This window comes from Nipponia nippon, unplaced genomic scaffold (assembly GCF_047370975.1).
Source record: "Nipponia nippon isolate SJK-2023a ecotype South Korea unplaced genomic scaffold, ASM4737097v1 scaffold_3, whole genome shotgun sequence".
Taxonomy (NCBI): domain Eukaryota; kingdom Metazoa; phylum Chordata; class Aves; order Pelecaniformes; family Threskiornithidae; genus Nipponia; species Nipponia nippon.
In genome coordinates this window covers 87,153,318-87,179,119 of record NW_028262347.1, presented here as the reverse complement: position 1 = coordinate 87,179,119, position 25,802 = coordinate 87,153,318, and the positions used below count along the sequence as shown (strand labels likewise).

General features: G+C 39.9%; 1 protein-coding gene across 4 annotated transcripts in view; it reads left to right on the top strand.

Moving 5' to 3' along the window:
• PCDH15 (protocadherin related 15) overlaps positions 1-25,802 on the top strand; it is an 853,821-nt gene that overhangs the window by 653,581 nt on the left and 174,438 nt on the right. For all 4 annotated transcript variants that reach the window (XM_087765707.1, XM_087765706.1, XM_087765705.1 and 1 more), the window contains 5 exons: positions 1,714-1,848; positions 2,917-3,066; positions 12,969-13,162; positions 19,561-19,693; positions 25,496-25,575. In XM_087765707.1, the coding sequence (XP_087621833.1) occupies positions 1,714-1,848; positions 2,917-3,066; positions 12,969-13,162; positions 19,561-19,693; positions 25,496-25,575 (692 nt within the window). The remainder of the gene's footprint in view (positions 1-1,713; positions 1,849-2,916; positions 3,067-12,968; positions 13,163-19,560; positions 19,694-25,495; positions 25,576-25,802) is intronic.

Here is a 25,802-nt window from a genome sequence, read left to right as displayed (position 1 = left end):
ATGCCTTGTGCAACCCCTGGATTTTCTGTTATGTTTTATTCATGGTACTAGTCCCCTGATTCCTCATCTACACATTATTTGGGGCAGTTCAAAACAGTTTTTATAGGCCTCATCTCCCAGCCTCTTTTGTGTTTTGCCTGATCACATTTGCATTCCTCTTTTGTAACCTCGCCTCATATAACAGAAGTAAACTGAATAACTAATGACAGAGAGTAGCACATTAAGTCAGGTTAAATTAACCAGATTACATACAAGGGCACAGAAATGTTTGTTGGAATGCTGTAGGCAATAAAAGGTAATGTAGTTTATTTTAAAATTTAACTGTAATATAGAGTGGCCCTTGCAGTCTAATCAGTTCATAACTCAATAGCATCTTTAAAGAGATGGGGGGAGATGTTGAGATATTTCATTCTGGTCACAATTCATGTTTCTGTCATTTCAACAACACAGACATCCCAGAAAAGTGCCATAATTTGTGGGGCTTTTCAGAAGCACCAGGCCGTACAGAGCTTAAACATCTTTTTTGCTGGCTGTGTGCTGGCATCCAGCAGACTGCAAGGTAGGGACTAAGGGTAGGAAGTCCATTGTTGCAGCTTTGTATCCATCTGGTAAGTTTACACTGGAAGGAACTGGCTTGAGGTTCTGGACTTTAATTAATCTGCTCTGTTCCCTGTGAATACAGTAATAACTTCTGATTCTGTCCGTGGCAGAAACATTCCTCCCCCTTTCTGTTAGCTCAGATTCTGTTTGCCCCAAAATTAATTTCAGTCTTTTTCCCCAGGGAAGATTTCATTCTTCTTCCCCATACTCTTTATAATCTGCCAACCATGCTAGGAGAGTGGATGGAAATGGAAGGATGAATTCCTGAGTGGTTGCTCAGGGTATCTCATGAGGCATTGCCCTATCTTTTTGTTGTTGCATGTTTTTGCATGCAGCATTAGAACTGCAGCACCACTCTTGGTGCTCACCCGGTTGTACGTGGAGCCATCCAGACCTGAAATCTGCGTTCCCAGCAGGCTACCTAGGGAAGTAATGAGTAATAAATATACAATGCCTTGACTTGTTTGTTTTTGTTTGTTTGTTTTCTCCTTTTTACCTTAAAATATTACTTCCTGTTGAAAATTATACCACAGTTGCTTTACTATGGTTTTCACCTGATCAACTGAGAGGTTCATAATTCTGCATCAATATATTTTGATTCTTTTCGAGACATAAAGAAGGATCTCTGAACAGTATCTATTTAGCAATATGCTTTAACACATGATTATGTTTTTTCATTGCATCAACTCAACTGTTTCATTGCTCCATTAATCAAAATAAGTTGTGTTTGTTTTTAATATGGTTGAAGACAAATGCTTGAATCTGGTTTCTTATATTGGTAAATTATATTTGGCTTAAAAATTATTGTTTTAATGAAAAAAAAATCATTTAAAGCTAGCAGATTACAGGTATTTGTTTACCATTGGGTTTACTTACTCTGTAGGTTAAAGTGTATTTTTAATACATTTTTTCATCAAGAAGATTAGATTTTTAGATCAGCAGTGTTATTTTTTACTTTTTTTTTACAGTTTTGTAGATTCAGTTAGTCACAGTATTTGTACTTTCTCCTTATTTAGGTTTCAACTAAAACAAACACTTGCATTGAGTAATTGGAAACTTAATGGTATATATGAACTGATAATAAAATGCTCTTTTTTTTAATCTTGTTTAAAGACAAAGGATCCCCAGCTCCATCTCTTTCTGAACGATTACAATACGTTTTTCACTGTGACTCAGAGTGGCATCACCCGCTACCTCACCCTGCTGCAGCCTGTTGACAGAGAAGTCCAGCAGCTTTACACCTTCTCGGTAAGCTAAATGCACTTGAAGGCACATCAGGCATTGTTCAGAGCAAGTGTTGAAAAATCGTTAGTTGTAACATCATTGTAGATCATTAAAATGCCACAGAAGAAGAAAAAACACTGAAGGATGAGCAGCAGCAATACCAGGTGGGGTGGGTGGGTGGGTGGAGGGATTTGGTAACTGGGGTAGTGTGCTCTTCCAAAATGTATGTGTTCGGTTTGATAGCAAAATTTCATTTTAGATCCCCCTACCAGCATCATCTCCATGGTCCCAGGTTTGTATCCTGCTCCTCACCACCCTCCCATGACACAGTCTGACTTCTCTTTTGTACCCGGCAGGGCCTTTGAGGCCACCTTTGCCTTTTCTTTTCTTGGCCCTTGAGCTAGGAACATGACACCTGTAATGGCCTTTCCTCTTGATCTTAACACTCCCTCAGGCATTTCCCAGTCTGTGAGTACACATCTTAACAGCCCTAAAGCAATTTGCAAATGTGCTGTAGGGAAACCCTGTTCCTCTGCGGGGGCTCCCACTCAATGCCTCCATATTTTCTGTCTGTTTAGCATTTGAAAGGAGAGCTCAGATTTAACTCTATGGAGTAAGAAGGCCTCTAGCTCTTTAAGTCCCACCGTAAAATGCTGTCTTTGAGGTTTAACATATGTATAGCAGCTCCTGTGTGTGGTCATGCCCAGGTGTGTAAGACAGGTTTGTGAGCTGTTGTGGCCAGCCCCTGCTCCTTGAGGGTGCTCAGTGCAGCTGGGGATGGGCTCTGCCCTTCCAGCCATGGACTGCAGCTGAAATCCCTGCCTCAACCCTGGGAAACAGTTATTCCCTCTCATTTTTTGTGCTAATCTGGCACAGTATGTTTTAAAGGCAGTTTCATTTTGCTTTTGCCCCGAGTCTTGCACACTGCAGGCTCAAGCTCAGCTAAAGCCTCCTGTAATTGTAACTGCAGACAAAAATGAAAAACAAAATGCTGATTTTTAGTTGTCATACTGTATTTTCTCATAGTTGGAATTGTATTAAGAACACACTATTAAAATATGTTACTGTTCTGCTTTTTTTTTTACCCTGAAGATGACAGCTTCTGATGGTGTACAGGAAAGTGTCCCCGTGACAGTCAATATCCTGGTGATCGATGCAAATGATAATTCCCCAACCTTCTCCAATATATCATACAATGTCAAGATTTATACAGATATGAGGCCTGGGGAAGGCGTTATAAAGGTAATTTCAGGTCTTTTTATTAGCTTTGTTAACTCACTTTTTGTTAGAGGTACATGGTCTGGTTAATACAAGTTGGAAATGCACTGAAAACAGCTAGAAATTAAGTTTGTGTATCTCCATCCACTTCATTAGTTATATAGCTATTAAAAAGTTGCTAATACTAAATGACAGGCCTGTCTTAGATGTATAGCTGCACTGCAACTTCTTCCTCTGAAGTTTTACAAAACCTTTTCATCTGAAAAATCTCAAAAGAAAAAAAATATTCTCCTGTATTATAGGATATTGAAATAAAATATTTTGGGAGAACAGGTAAACAGTTCAGTGGAACATAACCAGAAATGTTTTACCACATCATAAAACCTTTTGGTTTTTACAGAAGCCTAGAGTCATTTTTTTGTAGAGCAAATGAGCATTGAACACAGGCCCAGAGAGAGAAGCGGTTTTAATTAAAGTTTGCAAGCACTGATTTACGTTTCAGTGAAGACTGGAGGTGAATCCTGGTTGCACTGAAGTTAATGGAAAAAGGCTTTTTTGGGTGGTAATTCTTCTAAGATCTCAGCCATGCTCCTTAACACTTCCCGTCTAGATGGATGAGAAGACAAGATGCTGTTAGTGGAGGTTGGCATTCAAGGATAGTAGAAGGCAGTTGGGAGTATTGGGAACAAAAAAAATTCATCAGCTGACTTAAGTAATAAAATACTATTTTCTGAAATATAATCAGGAATTAAGCATTTGAAGGTAGCAGTGATTTAATAGTATTAAGAGAGAGTTCAGTGTCTGTTCTGGCATATGCCCTGCTTGAGCTGTATTGACATGCTGCATTTGCTATCTTCGGATCTTCGTTAATGTTATTCATGTCTGTTTATCAGTCTGGGCTATAAGTGCTTAAAAAGCATCAGTGAGAGTCATGGGAATATTTTCAGCAAGATTTGAAGGAAAGATAAAAGTTTTAAACATAATTAAATTCCTTCAAGCTATGCACCACGCTGGGGGGAAGGGGGGAAGAGACCCAATGCTGTTGTCCTGAATGAGCAAAAGGCAGGTAGAGCTCAGGAGTTGGACATAGGGTTTGACACCAGGAGCTGTATTTGCAACATCTCGTAAATGCCTAACTCCCTGCGTAAACGTGTGGATTTTGCAAGTACAATACATTCACTTGATATTTAAGGTACAGAGATACATACAGTGCTGAAAAAATTTAAATCAAGGTTTTTTTTTCCCTAAAGCATAAGCATTCTAGTCCGAAAATAAATCATTAGGGTTATCACATGGCCGTTGTTTTGCAGGGCATCAGGCAAAGTAGTGTGCTATGAATTTAAAGTATCTAAGTATCTAAATGGTTTATCCTCTTGAAGGTGCATGGGCCAGGAAGCGTGAGGCAGAAGATGTTGCTAAATGAGATTGCAGCGTGTATGAAAAGACTGGTTTCAGTACCCAAAGTTGACCTTAAGGATGCTCTGAGCTGCCTGAGTTTATGATACTTGGAATGAAGTAGAGCACCTCCTGTGCTTTTCTAAAACAGTTGCGATGCTGAAGTACTTGTGTGTTCAAAGGGAATGTGCTGTTCTGAGGGTTTATACTTTCCGGTGTTTCAACTGCAAATATTTTCAGACCCTGGAGGTGTGCAAAGAGCAGGAGTATGAATTCCTCTAGTAAATTGTTCCTTCTGGGAAAAAGCAAGAGGGCGGCTCTTCAAGACCATCTGTGTTAACCTGTGCCACCAGAATTAGCTTAGAGGAGACACAAATTAATTCTTTGTGAGACGGTTTGGTCTGAGAGACTATTATGTTCCTGCTCCTCCACTGCCCATCGCAGCAGTTACCTTTTGCCTTCCCACACTGACGCTGTGTGACTGCTTGTATAAAGAGCATCGATCAGATCAATGAAATTATGCAGATTAGAAACATCGCAAGGACGAAAAAGCATGAGGGCAGAAACGGTAAGAGGGAAAGTTCAGACGTAAATATTGTGCAGAGCATTTGAACTTAGCTAATGCCTGAAGTAGATCTGGAACAGGCCCCTTCTAGAATTAAATTGTGAAGTTGGAAATGAGTAGTGGGGAAGTCAGGCCTTAAACTTGCCTTTGCTAAAAATTAAAATTAGTTTGGAAAATATAAGAGTTCTGAGACTGAGTTTTTTCCCTCCTCCACACTTCCATCTACATGGTCAACACGTAGTAACTTTCAGACTGTGTGAGTTCATAATGTGGTCAGAGGTGGAGGGTAGAAAATTCTGGCTGTTTTGGGAAAGGGGTTGTTTTTCAACTAATCTTACATTGCCAGATGATAAACTAACTAATGTAAAAAAAAAGCTGAGTCATCTTAAGATGTCTGCATATTGTGGTAATGCCAGTAGTAATGATTTCAGGTTGCTGGGGTATTTGGGAAGTTGCTTACCTTGTTTTGCTCGGGCTGCAGGCACCGACTCTGTCAGTCAGTGTTACAGGAGTGTGAGAAATGGGATTTGTCTTGTGGAGTTACGAGTAGCCACTGAGTCTGTGGTGCCACAAATACCCATGGGTTTCCTGCGGCCGGGAAGGTGGATTTGTGCTGCCTGATCACTATTTGCTTCTGCTTTATAAATACCTTCTCAAATGGAAAGCAGACCTTTTTTTTTTTTAAAAACAAAACAAAACAAAACCCCACAAAACAAAACCAAACCTGCTAATACAGTGATTTTGATGATATACTTAGCTTGTTCTCTATATTTGGAGTAAACTCATGTTGTAACCCTATCTCATCATTGGTTTAAGAATCATTTGAGATTCTCTGCTGTGAGATGACGATCAGCTGTGATAGTTGCCAGAGGAAAATGACCCAGGTCAGATATGATCAGTCTGTAAAAACTACTTTCTCTAATCAGAGAAAGTAGGTTAGAAAAAGAACACTGACCTGAGTGAATCTGTATGATCTCATGATCATTTACGCATAAGCACTGGCTTTCACTTAACTCTCTATTCAGACTTATTTTCAGAGATGATCAAGAAAGTATTTCTTTTATGAAGCATGTCATCTTTCTACAAAAATGTGAATTTCTGGTATGGTAGTGTAAGTGCTCTCATGTAGTAGCCACTTTGCTTTTATTATTCTGAGGGTAATAAGGGATTAAGATTTTTTTTTTTCTTTTTTTGCTGAGTGCAGTTGCATGAAAAGGTACAAATAACCCCAGTTTGTACTTGCTTGTTGTCCCATTTTGTGGGAAATTGTTTTGATTTTACTCCTGAAAAAAAAACCTCAACCATCTTAGTTAATAGTTTCGATTGTGTTTGCTGCCTGGTACACTCTTAAAAAAAAAAAAAAAAAAAAAAAAAGTAAATTAAAAAATCCTTAGGCTTTGCTTGAAAATAACCACAAATAGCAGGAAAAAAAATTCATTACTAGTGAAATTATTTTTTTTTTTCCCCCCAATCCCCCCTGCCCCGGGTGTTTAGAGCAAGGCATTTTCCTCCTTTCCCTATAGCCTTTAAGAGAAGTGAGCAAAACAGTGGAAACAAATTTGTGTGCTACTGAGTTGCATTGGTATCATCTGGGAGCCTGGTGGTGGTGGGTAATCTACCTTTTGCCTTCCAGTTGTTACATGTTAGCTGCAGCTTTGCATGGCTGCTTGTGTATTTTTCAGAAAGGCAGTGAGTATCATGATAGAGGAGCTTGTCCCCTTTATGGGAATGACCTCCCTACACTTTCTGAGGATACAGAGTGGAGCATGAAATCTCTGCTCCCAGACTTCTTGGGCAGGGGCTATGGCAATACCATTGGGGTGTTGAAAACAGAATTGGTTTAGGAAGATTTTATTTCAGTTGTCTACTCTGAGTGCTCGTGAGTTTGTTTGAGGCCTTGTTTGAGGAGAGTATTTTCTCAGTTAAGTTTACATGTCTGTATATTCTGTCCCTTTCAGCTTGAGAATTTCTTACCTGATCTTTTCTTCTGCTTTTATAGGTATTTTATTGTGCTTCCAGAGAGAGACAATAGCTGATTGAGAAATCTGTCATTTAAAACAGTTAAATGTGTGGTAAATAATAATTATCACTGGAAAGACTGATTAATATTAAACCTATTGAAGTACTTAATTCCATCTTTTTTATATTATTATAATTTTGCTGTCCTGTTTCCCACTTCTCTATCAGTACTTTCTTCTTGTGATTCAGATATTTAAACTAGTTCCGCATTGATGGTTGGAGTATGGAGCCATAATGCAATAATATTTCATATAAGTAATTTAAATCCACTCTTTCTTTAGGCATCTCTCATTTCTATATACAGCATAATGCAGGGTACAGAGAATATTGAGCAAGAAAATGAGAGAGCTGAGAAGGGACAGAGGATGGCAAAAAAACTTTATCCACCTAAACCTTTGCGTAAATTTGCCTGAAGGTCAAAGACTTCATTGGCCAATGAAGAGATTTTGTGTGTTTTCTCTTTACAGAAAAACTTCTGAAGTGGCCTTAAGAATTATATGCTGTTCTTACTCTGCTTTAAATTTATGATACCAAAATAACCTATTTTAATTTATCTGTGTATCTTAATTTCTGCCTTATTTCCAGTTGCAGAGGTATGACCCATGTTCGAGGGCTCTCTTATAAGAACAATTAGATAGCTCCGTGATTGAAAATGGAGAATAAGCTATGCAGTGGATTAGCGCATTACCTGTTCTCCTTGTGTGAGCTGAAACAATTCTGCCTAAGATCAGCAGTGCAAGTTAATTTGGAGGTTCTGCCCCAGATCCTGGTTACACAGCACTTTATTTCACACATCGCGGCATAAACGGCCATTGTGCTGAAGGTCAGAAATGAAAGCAAAAAGATAAAACATGGTAAAACTGCAGGCAGTAAAGTTTCTATCACTTATCTCTTGCTCACAGTAGAATTAGTCTCAAGCAGTAACAGTACTTTCAGTTGTACAGGAGGACAAATTTTATTTAGAGCCATTAAATGAATGCCTCCTCTGGGACTGTTTTGCCGTTACCTCAAATGCGGCTTCTCAGTGGTGGATCATTTTGTCTCTTTTAAACAGTTTCTTTTCATTCCCTGCACATATGCACATGTGACTTAAGCCATCCTTGCATATGGACACATACTAAATTATTTATTAGAAACATGTTTGGGTATTTGCAGCTTGGCATATGTTCATGGTTTACAGCTCTTAAACATGCATCTTGCTATAAAGCCACAGAACTATTTAGAGGAAATGTTTGTAGAAGTCATCTCCAAACCTCACTTAAGGTTTTATTTATTTGCAACCCTTTGCCTTCAGTCCATCAGCATATTAATTTCCAACTGCAGAGTAAACATTATTAGCAGAAGCAGAAAACAAAACTGGGTTATGTTTGCATTTCTTAGTAAATGCACTTATATACTCAAGTAAAAATATAATGGATAGAGACTTAATGAAATGTCTGAAGGAAGATATTGAGAAAGTATTTTGACCTACTCTATGTTAGTGTTACGTTTTGTTAGCTCAAGTTTAGGAATATCTCCATCACAGTCCTGTTCAGCCCTGACACTTAGAAACTCATTACTGCTTTTCCTATTGCAACTAATGGCTGAGTTGTACTGCTGAGCCCGAGAAGGATGAGGAGGGTGTATAGTTGCCATCTATGTTCTGGCAGCCCAGCGTTTTCCACCAGTGTGCTGCTCCAGAGAGCAACTGTACTGTTTCCTTGACACTGTTATACAACATAAATGTGTACTGAATGTGGCTCTGGAGCCTTGCACTCGCTTGACTGGAACACTCATTTCAAGGAAAGCCGTTGGGAGCTGAACTGGCATGACTCACGGTTTCTGCAGGATTTGCTTTAGGTCGGTACGAGTCAGACCAACGTTGCTGAGCATTTAATTTGTTGAAAAATGTAGGGCTACTGGAAAGGTTGGTAATCACTCTATCTGGTCAGGGCCAGGTCCCTGAAAGTGTTGCTGCGGAAAGGTTGCAGGTCAAATGTTGAAGTCCAGTTCCCTTCAAGTGTAAAGTGAGTCTGAACAGAGCTTATATAGTGACCAAGAATGTGTCTTTGTAAGCTGTAAGTCTCCTTTTCCTTCCAAGAAAACCACTTATTGCTGCAGTAGTATGTGCACCTGTTTTGCAAAACTTTCAATCCATTAAATGTTAATGTAATGAAGCTGATACTGCTGGATGCAAAAACTTTCTTAGGAAAGTAAAATAAATCTTGTTTTGTACTTCTTTCTGTATATTTTAGACCGTGTTTCTCAAATCTTGTTAACTACGAAGCTCTATCGGTCTGGGACAGCTGGAGATGGAATTTATAGAACCATATATTATGGCAGCTGTTAAATTTTAATTCTGTTTAATTCTGGGTTTGATTCCTGGTTTTGCCCCCAAAACGTTATTCAAATCACTTATCTTTTCAAGCATTCAGTGTTTGTAAGTTTAATTAACCTTATTAATCTATGTACTTGTGTAGTCAATTAATTTCCTTTTTCATGTCGTCACAGTAAAAACTGGCCTTGTTCCAAATCCTGTCATTAAATACTTAGGACCTTGTATTTTGCATAAAGCCTTTATTTATCTTTTTGTGTGCATTACTTTTGAAGTTCAGTAGAGAAGGTTATTACAGCACTTTTCTTAACTATGTCACTTAGTTTGATAGTTTCTCTTTGCAAGGTTAATGAACGTAGGCAGTTGTGTGTAGAAACTATAGAATGAGTGACTGAAGAAACAGCATTTGAGAGGGTTTTGACCTTTAAACCCTGAAAGGGTGCAGAAAGTCTGTTTTATATGCTGAGTTTTGGTGTGTTAACTCTGACCGTTGCAAGTAATATATTGGTGTATCAAGACATCATATGGATGGAATGTGAAGCACGTTCCAAAAGTGCAGTCTTCATAGGATGACTTTTTCAGAATTTCAAAACAAAATATAGAATGAGATTTGTTCTCCAAAAACAACACATGGATATTAAATTGGTTTTTTAAACTTCTAAGAGGGAGATTATCTCTGTTTCGTGATTTTTTGAGGTATTTCAAGTGTTTATCCTGTGTATGTCTCAAAATACTACAGGAGGATGAATTAAGAAGATTTGCTTATTCAAGTCCCAACAGTGATCAGTTTGCATTGTTGGAGGGAAGCATCTATGACAAAGATTAAAATAAAATCAGTTTAGATAAAGTTAAATACTTCTGTGTTGGAAATTTGCTTCGGATCACTGTGCTGTGTGTGAAAGCAGCAGAACATGGATTACTTCAGGAGAAAAGTAACTAACGTGCTTTTCAGTTGATGAATACTCTGTACAACCTATTCCACGTTAAAAATAGTTGGTCCTCCATAAAGTAGCTTAGTCCCCAGCAGCAGTAACAGCTTGCACTCGTAGCAAAGAAGGTAAACCCTGCTTCCGTTAATACACCGAAATCACTTATCTTTTAGCATTTCAATTAATTTATTCTGTTTAAGCTATTGTGGGCTTAGTTCTTGGTTTTGAGCAAGTTTTTGACTTTTCATATGCAATTTCATATTTCTCTGAGCCTATGTGTATAAAGAATCGAGATTATCCTTTAGGGCAGCTAGATCCCTGAGTTTTTCACATATTCCCCTTGGTGTTTAATGTATGCAAACGTGATTAACTTGAATATGACAGCTTTGGGTTTTGTAATTCATCTCCCTTCTTGTTCTAGTCGCAAAGTTTGGTTTCTGCTCTTCCAGTTCTTTAGCTATCCTTGGGCAACAGGGGTTTGAAAGTTGTAGGCAGTGCTCTGAAAGGCTGTGGCCTGCTGAACGTTGAGTGTGATACTATATTGATTAATAGATTACATTACATCCTAATGTAGCAGAGACTTAAATGAGTTCCTCTACCCGTCTGCACTGCTGCCAACTTTGAGAGTGTCAAAGGGATGAGAAGAGGGTGTCTGGCAGGCAGACGTTAGCGTGCTGTGTTGCCTGGCCCTGGCTGAGACAATGTCTGTTGATCCTGCTGTCGGCTTCACCATCGTCGCTACCATTTTGTGTCATCGTGTGTTACCCTTAAACCCTGGACTTGGAATGCTATGTGCAGTGCTGCCCACTGGCATGAGTGTTTGTGTCAAGAAAGCCAATGCAGATAGGCCAGCAGAGACCTTTCAAGAAGCTACATGTCTATTCTTTTTTTTCATTCTCACTGTAGGAGCCCTGCAGGGAATGATTTCTGAGGCTGGGATTTGTTACTGCTTTGTACGTCCCTGGGGGGGGGGCCTCTGCTGCTGTACCTGCTGGTGCCCCTTACCATTTCCCACCTCAAACTGCTCGCCTGCAGCTGGGAGCAGCAGGAGCCCACTGTGCCATCATTCCCTGTCATTTCCACTCCACCGCTGTTGGTACCGGGCAGCTGAGTTGCGCAGGCAGTGCTGTCGCTGCCTGCTGCGGCTGTGGCCTCCTAGATGTTCAAGTACTGCTCATACAGCTTTATGTCATCCCGTGCACTGTTTGAGGTAATACATAGTCATACAAAATTAAGAGCCAGTTAAGAAAACTGTGTGTGTATCAGCAAACTAACCCCTACGGAAAGAAAAAATTCACCTTAGAAAGTCCAGAGGTACTGGTGTAGTTTGGTGGTACTTTGGTGACTCAACCCTAAATGTAACAGAATGCTGCGCTCCTTTTTGTTTCTTGAATATGCTGATAATTAAGTTGCAATTTTTATCATGGTAATACAGGTCAAATGATAGGCACTGTGAGCAGTTTGCTGTGTGATTATATGTTGTACGTAGAATAACTTCTATATTCTATATATGTGTAAAAGAAGAGGAGAGGTGAAAGGGCTTAGCTAGGACATGGGACTGTCAACTGGCAAGACTGAGGCATGGATGCGTATTTCTGACTGTGTTATGGCAGGGGTCTGATTTGACATCTCAGATTGCTAGTTATTTGCTCTATGGCCTGGCAGTCAGAGTCATTGGTACTTGACGCTTTTGTCTAAAAGCAAACAAATATGATTACTGAGCTATATTTTCTGGCCCTGTGTGTAAATGCTTGATTTAGCATGGCACACTACAGAAGTGGGATAAGCCTGTTGCCTTTCCCAGGGGCAAGAAAAGAACCCCCTCATTTCATTGGTAACAAACTCACGTTCATCATTTTAACTGGGGTCTAAAATATTAGGTGTTAGATTTTGTCCTGCTGAGAATCAAAACTGTACAATTATATAGAAGAAATGCTACATGCGAGAGTAATCACAGTCCCAGTAGAGAGTGTGTGTAGAGGCAACAAAGTACAGAAGTACATGCTCAGTTGCATTTATCACATGGCTCTGAGACTGCCCCCTCAAGCACAGCCTTTCAGGTAGGTGGTGTCATGTTGCCTTGTGAAATGGGCCTTGCGTGTTGGTAATGTGTGTGGTTGTGCCTCCTACCTGTGTATCCATATGGGAACAGCTGCCGTTTCCCTTCCGCTCGGCTTCCTTTACGGTACGTGCACACGTGAGTAATACAAACATTGTTCTCCAGTTCTGCGCAACGAGGGCTTGTAATGCAAGACCTGGGTATTAGAATTTCTGGCAGTAACAAGGCTGTCACTTTCAAGAGTATAGAGAGGGATGGGAACTTACAGTAATTAAATACGATCCTCTTGCTAGATTTGCGACACAATAAGTATCTCCCCACCCCCCCTTTTATAGGAAGTGTTACAAATTCCAATCCACAGAGAGTAAACTTGGTTTTAATTAGTTTTCTTAATTTGTATCTTAAAATAATTTGCTTGCAATCTTAGGTAAGCAGTTTTTCTCTGCTTCATGATGTTTTGACACCTATTATCCTTCATTTAAATTGTATCCTTGTTGTACAGTAATTAGAAATTACGGCATATGTTACAGGTGTTCAAGTTTTCCCTCATCTCTGCTTCCTCTACCCCTACCGAGTTGCCTTATAAAAAACTATTAAACTACAACACTGAACCATGCGTGCTGACATTCTGGTTTTGAATTGCAGCTCACTGCTGTAGATGCGGACGAGGGACCCAATGGACAGATAGTATATGAAATTTTGGCTGGGGATCAGGGAGACTTCATCATCAATGACCGAACAGGCCTTATCACCATTGCTCCAGGAGTTGTATTGTCAGTGGGGCGATCCTACGCGCTCACTGTCAAAGCATCTGATAGTGCTCCTCCTGCGCAAAGAAGGTAATTCATCTTATAACGAAACTAATTTTTTAATCGGTGCTTAGCAGCGCGTAAGAAGTGTGGCACACCCTTATGTCTAAACTCCGCACTGGAATACAATTCAATGTGTTCTGGTTGGTGTAAGGATCACATTTTGGAAAAGTGTCATATTAGAAGTCTTTCACTTTTTGCTCCTTATTTGTATTTTCCTTACAGTACAGTTTTCATTATTTCATTTGCTTGTAATGGTCTATTTTTCAAAAGTTCCCATGTTGTGCTGTCATTGTGCATGCCCATTTGTTACAAGAAATTGAAATGAAGGAGTGTAAGGAAGAAAGCAAGTGAGAAGGGAGGTGCTTTTCATTCAGAACGCAGCTTGCTGTGATGCAGAAAGGATCAGAAATAGTCTGGCTGCTGAGCTGGAGACCTTCTCTCCAGGTATAGGGTGTGCAAGGTCATCCCAGACTTGGCATGCTGTGGCCATACCTGACAAGCTGTGCCAATGGTGAGCAGCACTCGCACTGAGATCTAAATTCTCACCAGCAGAATTATTTCTGTTCTCCACCAGCTGATAGAGAAGAGCAGCCTGTAAATTTAGTATGGATAGAATAGGATGCTCTCAAAAAAAACAAAGATATTGAGTCCTGCTTTCATGAAGGTGTGGGAGGGTGCATAAAAGTGGCTCTCATGTTCTGGGCCTGGTATTGATAATGTGACAACCTCATTGTCCAAAGAGGATGACAGAGAGGAACAGTAGTTTCCAGCATTTAAATCTCCCACAACCTTTTCTCATTTCCTGAAATGGGGAATGTAAGAAGGAAAGATAACACAAAAGTGGAATTTCAGTCATTGGCTTTTCTTCAGGACCTGCTGCTTCTATCATGTCTCCAAGAAGGTAGCTCATACTGTTCTGCACATATTTTATAACTACATTTTCCAGTCACTGAAGTATTCAGATTGTTAGGTTGTTCATAAAACGACTATCTGGTAACACAATATTCCGGTTGAATTTTCTTCTCCTTTCCTTTTGTGCCTTGCTTTCTTGATGAGCTCTCCCTTAGGGTAGCTGATAGTAGGCTGTTAATGCTGAGGAGAAGATTGTGGACCATTATGCACTTACTTTTGTGTAGTACTAGCATAGTATTAAAGTGGAGGAGAAAAAGCAATAATGCCACTTCAGAGAGCTTCAGAATCTAGCCGTGTGGCCCCAACAACGGTAGCCCCTACAATACAGCTTTGATTGCTATCAGCTCCTTTTATGTTTGAGAAATCTTTGTATTGTCCAAAAATATATACTTCTGATGATGTATGTTGGGAGCATGTGCTTCCTCCTCTAAAATGTCTTTATTGCAATAATCTTCACAAGTGGAAAAGCTCTCCTTTCTTGTCATTTCTGCTTGTCTCCCCTTTTATGGAATTACAGCATGTAATTTGCTTCATAGCTTTTGATGTTGTGTTCAAAAAAACGCTCCATCTAGGCAGGATTCCTGTAGCTGGGGTGGGTGGTCCTGGGGCCAACCTGGCCTTGACCTGAGGTGTATTTGGGGCCCAGAGCTGTTTTTTCTGTGTCTGTGAAGGTTGAAAAATCAGGGGGAGGGCCACTGGAGCTTCAGTGAGGTGCCATGGAGAAAGAATGCTGACAGCTCTTACTGTCTGGTAAGAGACATTTGGATAAAAAGATTTCTCTGCCTTCCTGATGTTCTTTCTGTAAGGCTGGAAAACCAGAAATGAGCTAGTGGTGCTTGAAGCAGCCTCCTATCATTTTATGCAGAGAAAAGCCAGGGAGAGCTCATGTGAGCTACAGCTCTGAGGTCTTTAAAACTGCCCTTTTGCATCTCCTTAGTTCCTTCCTTCTGGCTGCGAGGTGGTTAGTACCTCGCAGTTGGGGTTGTATGAATTTCTTGCTCCTTCTAATGCAAAGTTGCCATGTTGTGTTAGGTGGTTCACGTTACCTTGGTGGAGGCAGTAACCAGCACTTGAGACTTCTAGGAATGGGCTAGGTCTAGCCAGCCATTACGCATCTGTGCAGGCAGGAAGGTGTGTGCCCTGTAAAATAAATAAGTAAAGGATTTTGATGTAATTTTAAATATTAAAGTGTTTTTTCCCAAATCTGGGTTCTGCTGCAGGACATACCAGGCTAACTGTAGTCATGTGTAAACTGGCTGGGTTTCAGTTATCCCCTTGCTTATGCACAAAGCAAGACCAAACTACTAAACCTGGCTCAGGAGCTGTAGCTCTGTAGCTTTGCGAGCACAAATTTAAATTGAAGTGCATTCTGGGTGTTTTTTTGCATAGGATCACACATTAAATTCTTGGCAGGTGACTGCATAAAACAAGATATTTTGTTGAGTATTATTGAACTTTCTATCTATAGCAAGCATCATGAATGTAAGTTATTGAGGTATATTTAAGTACACTTATGTACTTTAAGTATATGTAAGTTTCTACAAAGTATGAAAGTTCAAAGATGACATTTAGCTTTTTAGAACTGAAGTTATAGTTAAGCAGATAGTTATTAGCAGTTTCTATTATTGAAAAAAATGAGAAGAACATTTGTAAAATCAAACAATTTCATTTCAGACCTTATCCTTTTTACCATCGACCTCAGATTCCTGTACAGTGGAAGCATTTCACTTAGTGATAACAGCGATTTGCCAGATGAGGTCCAATAGAGAAAGTACTTGATCATGAGATTATTGAAATATGTAGCGGAAGAGTACACTTTCTCTTTGACTTGCATATGCAGAGATTGTTTCACCAAAGATATATCAGTCCACATATATATAAATATATTCATTATACATTTTATAATATAGTTGTGTGTGGAAAGCACACAGAGTTAAAGCAGAGACAGGGACTCAGTCTCAGTGACTTGTTGACCATGCTTTCCTTGCATTATCATTTAGCTGGAACAGCGTAAAAGCCGTGTTTCCATGCTTATGTGAGTTTGTGAGCACTGTTCAGTTCCAGAGCTCTGTTCTGTTCTTAGTGTATTCACCTGTCCCTGCAGTGTTACAACACCCACTGCAGTTATTGGAAGGCTCAGATCTGTCTCCTTTCCTTTCCCGTGCCAAAGTAGATTTTGCCAGCCACTTAAATGGGCTGTATATAACACACAGAAAATGAATGGGTTAAAATTGCAAAGTGCTAATCAAAAATGGAATAGAAATGAAAAAAAAGTAGCTGTTTAATATTACAGTGCTTTTAGTTTGCAGACTACTAGTGCTTTACTTTAGTGATCTTATCTTAAAGATTTGAAGAAAAGTTGCTTACTAGTGTGGTGAGCAGAAACCTTGGGTATTATTAAGATGTAGCAGGATCAGGAAAAAAAAATGATACAGAACAATATATTTTTATTAAATACTCAGCAGTGGAAGAAAAATGCATACTAAACTGCAACTATTTGGATGTGTATATCATATACAGGCAGCAGCTATCCCAAGAAAATATGCAACACCAGTGCTCAAGTCATATTTTGTCTGCTAATTCATTGTGTCTGTTGTTGAGCGTTTGGTGATGGTATTTTTTTTACTCTAACAATGTAAGTGTGGAACATCAATTCAGAAAGATTAGTGGGATATAAGGGAGTATTTTGAAATAGACAAGAAGACAGGAAACTGACTGTAGTTTATGAGGAGGTAATCTACACTGAATGATTGACTTCAGTTGTAATTGTCCATCTTCCCCTGATTACACTGGTTTTGTTTATATCCATTGAGTCAGTAATCTGCAAATTCAGCTTCTTTAAATGGCCAAGGATATGACAGATGGGAAGGCTCTGTCATTCACTGATGCATTTCAGTGCAAGTTATGCACTTGTTATGGTTTGACTAAATCAAATAAGGACCTGGCTATTATGTTCAAAGCAGTAAGATTCTCATCTCCTGTATTTGTAGATAGACGTGAATCCAGCACTTGCTCCAGAGAGACACGGCTGTGGCAAGGCAGCATCCGCAGCATCACTGTCTGGGGGAAGCTTGGGATTGCCCTGGAGTAGCTGGTAGCCAGGGTTTTGGGGCACAGGTGGATGTTTGCTAGGCTGTCATGACATGGCTAGCGGTGGAGCAGTTGAACATTTAAGGCTCGTTAGAGTCAACTTGTATATATTCTTAATATATACGTGGTGGGTTGACCCTTGGCCAGCTGCTAGATACCCTCCCAGCCGCTCTCTCACTCTCCCTCCTCAACAGGACAGGGGAGAAAATAAGGTGAGAAAGCTTGTGGGTTGAGATAAAGACAGGGAGGTCACTTACCGATTACTGTTACAGGCAATTGCCAACTAAAAAGGGTTTAGATAGTGAGAAATAAAGACAAAAGCTGAAACAACCACCTCTACCAACTCCCCTTTTTTTCCAGGCTCAACTTCACTCCTTCATTCCCAACTCATCTATCTCTGAGCAGTGCAGGGGGTGGGGAATGGGGTGACAGTCAGTCCATAACAGCCCCGCTCTGACGTTCCTTCCTCTCTACACCTTTCCCTGCCCCACTGAAGTTGCCCCGCGGGCTGCAGGGGAATCTTTGCTCTGGTGCCTGGAGCTCCTCCTTCCTCCTTGGTGCTTGGAGAGCTGTTTCTCACACTTTTTTTCCTCATCTTTCTCCTGTTTGGTGTTTTTCCCCTTTCTTAAATCCGTTTCCCCAGAGGCACCACCATCAGGGCTGAGGGGCTCAGCTGTGCCTGGTGGTGGGGCTGTTGGAACCAGCTGGGGCAGCCCCAGCCTCTCCTCACAGAGACCCCTCAGCCCCACTGCTGCTGCTGCTGCTGGGCACGGGCACCCTGTGCAAGTGCAATACAGCTGATGAGTGTGACTGTCTCCTGTTTGAAGCAGGCAGCGGTGAAGCAGCTCTCAGTATGTTCTCCAAGCTGGCCAAACTGTGTGACTGAGCTGTGAAAAGTGGGACGCACCGGGCTGGGTTTAATCCCTTCCTCATGGGCTATGGAGCGCAGGCTGCATGTGTGGATGTGCCCCTAGGGACAGAGCTCCTTCTGCTGCAGTTACCTATGGGTGGGACTTGTCTTTCTGGACAGAGGTGTTCATGGTTTGTTATCTTGGAGCGTGGTCAGAGCTGCTGCATGACACAGCCCGTAAAACGTAGTTGTCTGTCAGTGTTGCAGCGATGGTCTGCCCAGCTCTAATCAGTGGCACAGAGTTTAAAAGCTGCTGGCAAAGGGCGGTGGGAAGCATCTGTAACACAGCGGTGGCTGTGCTCGGTCAGAATCCTGTACAGCTAATTAAAAATATCAATCAGTGACGTATTGTTTTGGTGTTTAATGAACTCTTATCAGTTAACACGGTAGCTGTTTCAGCTAAAATATATCTGGCAATTTCTGGTAGGAGTCTCTAAAAATGCTCTGAGTTTGCTAGCCCTGCAAGCTCATTGTGCGTGTGTGTTTTTCTTCTCCCCTTGCCTCCCCACCCCTCCAAAAATTTGGGACATCTCCCTTTGTCCTGAAGTGGTTTCGTTCCTTCAGGCCTAAAGCTTGAGATTTACCAATCTTGTCAAAGGGCTTATGGGGAGGAAATCTGCACGTGCAGTGTAACACTTGGTCTCCACGGGAGTTTCTTCTGGAGCAGGGGTACAGATTTAATGTTCAGGAGAGAAGGCAGACAGGGTAACTGAGCAAAGATGCAAGAGAAAGGTCACTTTAGGCCAAATTTTAAATCTCTTTCAACTTCAGGGAGACTTTTGGAGTAGTGGAATAGCATGCGTGTGTACAGCATGGTCTTTGCAGGGTCTGTAGTGGGTGTTGGTGTTTCCAGAAGAGCTTTTAACTTGCAAACTGGACTGCTTTTTGCTGAGTATTTGGGTTAGTCGGAGGGTTTGCCAGGTTTCCTTGGTGGGTTTTGTAGCCTCCTGTATTGCCATGGCTGACCAGTCTGAAGTGAGCTTGGGTTTATCTGTGTGAACCACAGTATTGATGCAGCCTACTATAGAGTTGTGTACATTAGTCTTCCAGCATTATTATCTCCGTGAACAATTTCTATTCTCTTTCTTCCAAAGAAAGGTAGCAAACCAAACAACAGCAGGGATGCTCCAGGGGAGGATATTGTGCTTGGCAGGAGCAGTTACCATCTCAGAATTTGTCATCCTCTTCTAGAGGACACAGCATCACTAGGGAATTATGACTCATCTTTTTATGTGGAGTGTGCACTGATATCTTATTGTTTTGTTTTTCAAAGAACACTTGGGCTACTTTTAAAGAAATTATTTAGCTTTTCTTCTGTTAATGCGCCAGCCTGCTTTATTTTTGATGCAGAATGAAAAAATATGGCCTGAAGCTTTTAAAGGAGCAAAGGGAGGTTGTTAGAGCTAGAGAACACACAGTGTATAAAATAGACATTGTTGGTTGCCTTGTGTTTGTTGATTTATTGATTTTGACTGGCTTTGACGACTTTTTTTTTTCCCCCCTTGCATTGCAGGAGCTCTATTACTACTGTTTACATTGAGGTCCTTCCGCCCAACAACCAGAGCCCTCCCCGCTTTCCCCAGCTGATGTACAGCCTTGAAGTCAGCGAGGCCATGAGAATTGGAGCAGTTTTGTTAAACCTGCAGGTACAGATGCTTCCCTGTAAGCCTTTACCACATTCCTTCTGTTTGTGACCATGCCATGCACAACCCAGTCCTTGCATATGGGGCAAAAGGACAGTTTATAGGGATTGAAAATCATTTAATTGTAATAAATACCCCCTTTTACATGGATCATATAGGAAAAGTGCTTACTTGGGATATTTCTGTAACTTGTTTTTTGTGTTAAATGTGCTAAAAGGTACTGTAGGTTGCATATGGGACTAAAATGTATGAGAAGAAAATTTCACAAATGGCTCAAAACTTGAAAAGCCTGTGATTTCTTATGTTAGAATCTCTCTATATATGTTTGCCAGCAAATCAGAGGAGCTTAGGAACTTCAGCACCTCATTCACATGGAATTTTCAGTGAGATTTTTGGCACTCAGCCTTCTTTAGCCTGGCATTTTTGAAAAGCATCTGAAGATATTTACTCCCCTTAGTGTGTGTAACAACTGCTGTTAACAGGCTAACAAAAAGCAGAGGTCCCTGTACTAACTGACCACCCAATATAGCTCTGCAAGTGGAAGCAGTGAAAGCACATTAGTCCAGTACTCCTTATAAATAATGCTGCATTGACATACTTTGCAGACCCAGGTTGCTTCTCTGTGTGCTGCTGCATGGTTAATATATCAGCTTTCTCCTAGCTTATTTACTGTTCCCTAAGCTTTTGCTGCATTGTCTTCTGTCCACATGTCTTGAAAGCCAGCTGTGCAAAATAGGTAGATAAATGACAACTCTTTAGATGATTTTTTGGGGGGATCAGGAACTTAATATTCTTAGGAAATAATTACGGCCTCAAGTCTAAAGCAATAAACTCAGTACAGCATGCACTCTTGAGTGCAGTTCTCTCTCTCTTGCAAACACGATAGCGTTATTCAGTCTTCATATAAAGCCATTCAAAGGAAGAAGACTGGAGTTACCTGAGCTAAACAGAAGCCATAGAGAGCAATAGCCTTATCTGCTTTAAGTCAGTGTAGCTCTGTTGAAGTCTGAACTCAGTGGAATTAGGTCAATTCATATCAGCTGAAGTGTGTCGCTCTGCGTGTTTTGCACATTCAGTAAATGCACAGAAAAAGAATAATCTAAACCAAAGTGTGTGAAATAAAGGAACTCTAATTGAGTCACTGATGCAGGTGAATGGGTAAGTTTCTATTAAAATCATTTGCTGATGAAAGATTAAGATTATTATGGATGGTTAAGCTGATATAGTCACCTGTGCTGAGGGAGGATGACTCATTTAGCTCAGTGCTGAAAATCAACTTCTAGCATGTCTTTAATGCTGGCAGTGAGTTCAGAATTGAAGAGCCATGCTATTCAGGAGGTTCTCCTCACTGATGGGGAGATGCTTGGTTTTGGAAACCCCAGAGAGTTATGGGAGCCAGGTGCATGCTGAGAAACAAACATTTGCATTTACTTGACAGGTGCTGGAATATATGGCTGAAGGCCTGGGTGGTCTTTGGGGGTAGAAAAACTATTAGCAGGTTTTAGTATTTAAGGATTTTATGCAATTTAAATGTGGTTAGAAAGTTGTTGGAATAATCTGTCTGCTTTAATGTTTCGCTAAACTCCAAACATTTTACCTAGATTTTGCTTTCCTTCTCAAGTGATCCTTGGTAATCTATGCTGAGTAAATCTGGGAGAGAGAGCCTGTGCCAGGCAGGGCAGGGGAGATGCAAACTGGTCATGCCAGCTACTCTCCTCCTAGCCAGGATGCTGGTGAGCATTTTGGTGATATAACAGTGTTTGTCCTCTTGCTACATGCCCAAGATCCCCAGAAATAACCAGTTACTGTGTTTGGGAAAGAGTGAAATGCATCAGTTAGTTTTAAGAGCTTTGGAAATGCATAGAAAATGTTGTCTTCTACTGATTGTTACTGCGATGCAGATTTATCTTATATTACCAATAAGATATGCATGCCTTGAATTCAGCTAGACATTTCTGTTTATGAAAAATACTTAATTGTTAAATCACAAATATGTTTGGCTTCATCTCTAGGGGATTAGTCAAAGACTGTATCTCTTGTAGGGCTGATGGTCCTGGACCTGAAATGTGGATGCATTGTCTTTATAGTGCTAGTTCAACTGCCTCATTCTGCATTAATACACCCATCTGTATTAAAGGACTTCTATTATGTGGAGTATATTTCTCTCTTCATCTTTTTTTATTCCCTGTGTAAAATTGGCCAGGGCATTTTAATCATTCATAAACTGAGTATTTAAGCTTATGAAATCTTGTGCTGTCTTTTCCAGGCAAACAGAAAGTTGGCAATTAGTCATCTTTTTTTTTTTTTTTTTTTGTGGAATTTTAACAGTAGCTGAAGGTGTTGCTCATGTTCCATAGGTAATATGGAATATTACCAGACCTCAAATATTTAACAAGTGTTTTGATGTGTAAATTTTCACACTGACTTTTTCTTTCATGGATAGTCTTATCAATACATTAAGTGTTTTGGACTTAAGGTATGTTTTGGTTGGTGCAGTAGGGTTAAGAGGTTATGCTTGTATGACTCTCTCTTAATAATCTTCTGGTAGTGTTGCATACAGCATGAGGATTACAAAAACTGGGGAAGAGTGAGCAAGTTGTTCTAAATATTCCAGAGTTAGCAAGTCTGAAAATCTGCAAAACATCATTGTCAATAGCAGTGCAAATGCAGCTGCTTTAAATTTGCCTATTAGACTTTAAAATACGTGTTCTAAAAATAAAATTTACTTTCTCCTTTTCCATTAAAATTTTTCATGCAGATGATGGAAGGTTATATTTTTTCTTATACTATTATTTATTTTTTAATGTGCCCAGTTGATTGTGACTGGTGTTTTAATTAACAACATTTGAGATTAAGTAATGCAATATTAAATGATCTCCACAGTATTAATTTGTAAATAAACCTCAGAGTTTATTGCATGCCTGGGAGGCATTTCTTGCTTCATGTTCTGCCAGCCATTATTAATTAAAATATGCAAATACTGTAATTTTTCTGGGAGTCTGCAAAACAAATAGGCCCGTTATCACAGTCCAGTTATGTGCTGAACAAGGAAGCAACATGAAATCATTGTGTACAATTTATGAAGTCACTGTATACAATTGATCTGGAAAACAGTAGGTGTGGATTGCTCTTTTCTTATATGGAAGGCTTCAGCGTTTTTCTGATGTACATAATAACTTGCTGTTCTTTGGTTTTAAAGAAGATAAGTTTTTTTAAAACAGTGATAAACTTTTGCCCCTGATTTTTTTAAGTATGTTGATTGAAAGGTACATTTTCTTTGGACATAAGGAGAAAATGAAATGAACTAGAACCAGTCTTTTATTTTCTGTCTTTTTGAAAGTCTCCTGACTTGTTACGAATGAATGTAGACCATAAACAAACCTCTGAGATACCCTTAAATGTGAAGTGAGGACAGGATCCCCTGCAGGTAAGGTAAAAAGAATGCAAAGGACCGCTAAAGGTAGAAGCAACAATGTGATTCTGGTGATGTAGGATCTATGGTAGTCCTCAGAGATGCCAGCTAGTCAGATTTTCCGCATCCAGTATTTGTATAGTTTCATATTCTTGGCTAACAATTTTTCACTTGTCTTTACTGACGGTTCATATCTTCAGCATAAGAACAACTGAATTCCACTTCCATCCTCGAATGTGCTGGCACCTCCGGTCACTCAGTGCCACCTGTGGATTTTATAATCAAATTTTCTATTCTGTCACTGATGCTGTTAATGGTAATATCGTTCGGTATTGGAAGAAATGCGCATACCTTTGCAGAACTTAGTCAATACTAAATGCTATCCACTGCTGTCTGACCTTAATTTTTATGATCAGATTTATTCTTACTTAATCCCGTCTTCCACTCGGAGACCATGTTGTCTAAACTTGTTTGTGAAAATGTCACATAAGGCAGTGTGAAAAGCCTTACTATGGCTAAGATGCATTATTACATCCACAGCTTTTTCCCTGTTTACAAGACCTGTTGTCCTGTTGTAAAAGAAGATTAGATTGCTTCGACATACTTTGTTCTTGAGAAATTTAGCTTTGTGTTATCCATCTCCGTATTGTCATCGCAGGTACTTACAAATAATTTGATTACTTGTGGTTTTCTGGGAATTGAGCTCTACCTGTCTGGTCTGTGATTTCCTGGCTCGTTCCTCTGTGAAAGATGTACCTTGTGTTTGCCCTTCAGCACGTTTGTCCTCTGTGAGTTTTCAAAGAAAACTGCTAATGGCTTTGAGATTGCTTCAGCCCATGTTTTTATACACTAGGATGAATTTCATCAGGCTTTAATTTCAGCAGATGATTTAAAGATGATCTACTTACGTACATATTCTCTGCCTTATTCTTTCCCTATTCTCATCTGAGATTTTACCCCTTTGTTGCCACAGTTAATTTTGTTAGCTGCTTGATTGCAGCTGAAACGCAAGAAGTGTTAGCTCTTTGACCTTCTCAACATCATCCTTTCTGCTTTTATACTGTGGCAAGGTACCATGCTCCTAAAGTTTCCACTGTAATTTAAACATTTCTTTGTTATCCTTTGTATTCTCTTCCTGTTTCTATTACAGTTTTGCCTCGAATTTTTCTGACTTTGTCCCCATATAGTTGTGCTTGCTTTTTCTTTATGCTGGTCCACTTCATCTGATTTAGCCACTATTTTCTATATGCTTCCTTTGGTTAAGGCAAATTGGTCTCTTACTAGATTCCCTGATCTGCCTGCACACTGCAATAGTTTGTGCTTCTGTTCTTAATGTTGAGGGGGAGGTTGTTTTCTTCGTCACAAGAACTGCTTTTTTAGATGGTCGGCCCAAAGGTACACAGTTCTTGAGTGTGGTCTACAGGCAATGGTTATGGAAAATAGATAAGAAAAAGGATGGCTGTTGAAAGATGAGAAACACAAAAATACTCTCTCCTTATCTTCTTTTTAATTTTGACCTGTCTCCTATTAAATCCTATCTGCCCTTCTTTGAACTTGAGGGTTGGCCTTCCCGCAATTCTCACAGCAGTGGTTTTTATTGTTTTTCCTGACATGCTTAATCAGTGTAGATTTTGAATGCTAAATAGTTGTAACTGTGAGACCGTTTGGTAGACAGTATTTTCTCTCAAAAGCACCTGATAGTCTTTTTGGGGAAAGAGTGTGCGTCCACTTGACAAAAAAGTAACAATTACATGGCCATTTTTGGAAATAGATTAGCCAAAGCTTAACTTCAAAAGTAGTTTACTCAACTTCTGAAAAACTGTTTTATCACCTAGTAAGTGGAATATACTTGTTTTGGTGCTGTTAATAGTCCTTCTGAAGGTCTCATCCTGATCTTCATCCCCGCAAAAGCAAATTATGGTGGAGGGTGAGTGCTGCAATGTCTACACTGCTCAGTGGAGCATCAGCAAAAGGACTGGGATTCTGGTAAACTAACAGAAAGAAGAATCTGGATAAGAAGTAGAAATAAAGAATAGGAACAAAGGAGACAAAACGTTCAATCTAATCAGTCTGTAGCTGCACGAAAATAAAAATAATTGAATAAAGCCTGCATTTCATACTTGTGATGCTGTCTGTTTATGTGTAGTAGTAATTTGAAAGTCTGTATTCAGGATATTGTCCTTTCTCTGTAGGATAAGAATTCTGATGTGCTACAGCTTTATTTTAAGTAGCCTGTCTGTAATTACCACTGTTGCCTTAGAAATAGAGAGGTTAGTGTGATTCCTGTAGATAACTTTAATAGAACTTCAGGGGTTAATTTTCCAGTTCATAAATTGAAGGGAAGAAAAGAAAGCTTTGTAACTGACTTAATTTTATCCTCTTTTTTCCTAAAGGCTTTTGATAGAGAGGGTGACCCTATAAGATACCTCATTCAGAATGGAGATCCTCAACAAGTTTTTAATCTCTCTCAAAGGTAAGTGGGAAACCCTTAGAAAATAGACTTGTAACTTTTCAGTCAAGTGAATATGTGGGCTGAGAGCAAAAGACGACTTGTAATCAGACATATTCAGGTGTTCCTTAGATTGGCTCTTAGATGTTAATGAGAGCTCTGTGAATGATATTGCACTCAGGAATTTTTCACAGGGGACTATTTATTTTTTAAACACTTCAGTAGGTAAAACTCACTGAGGTGGAAACATT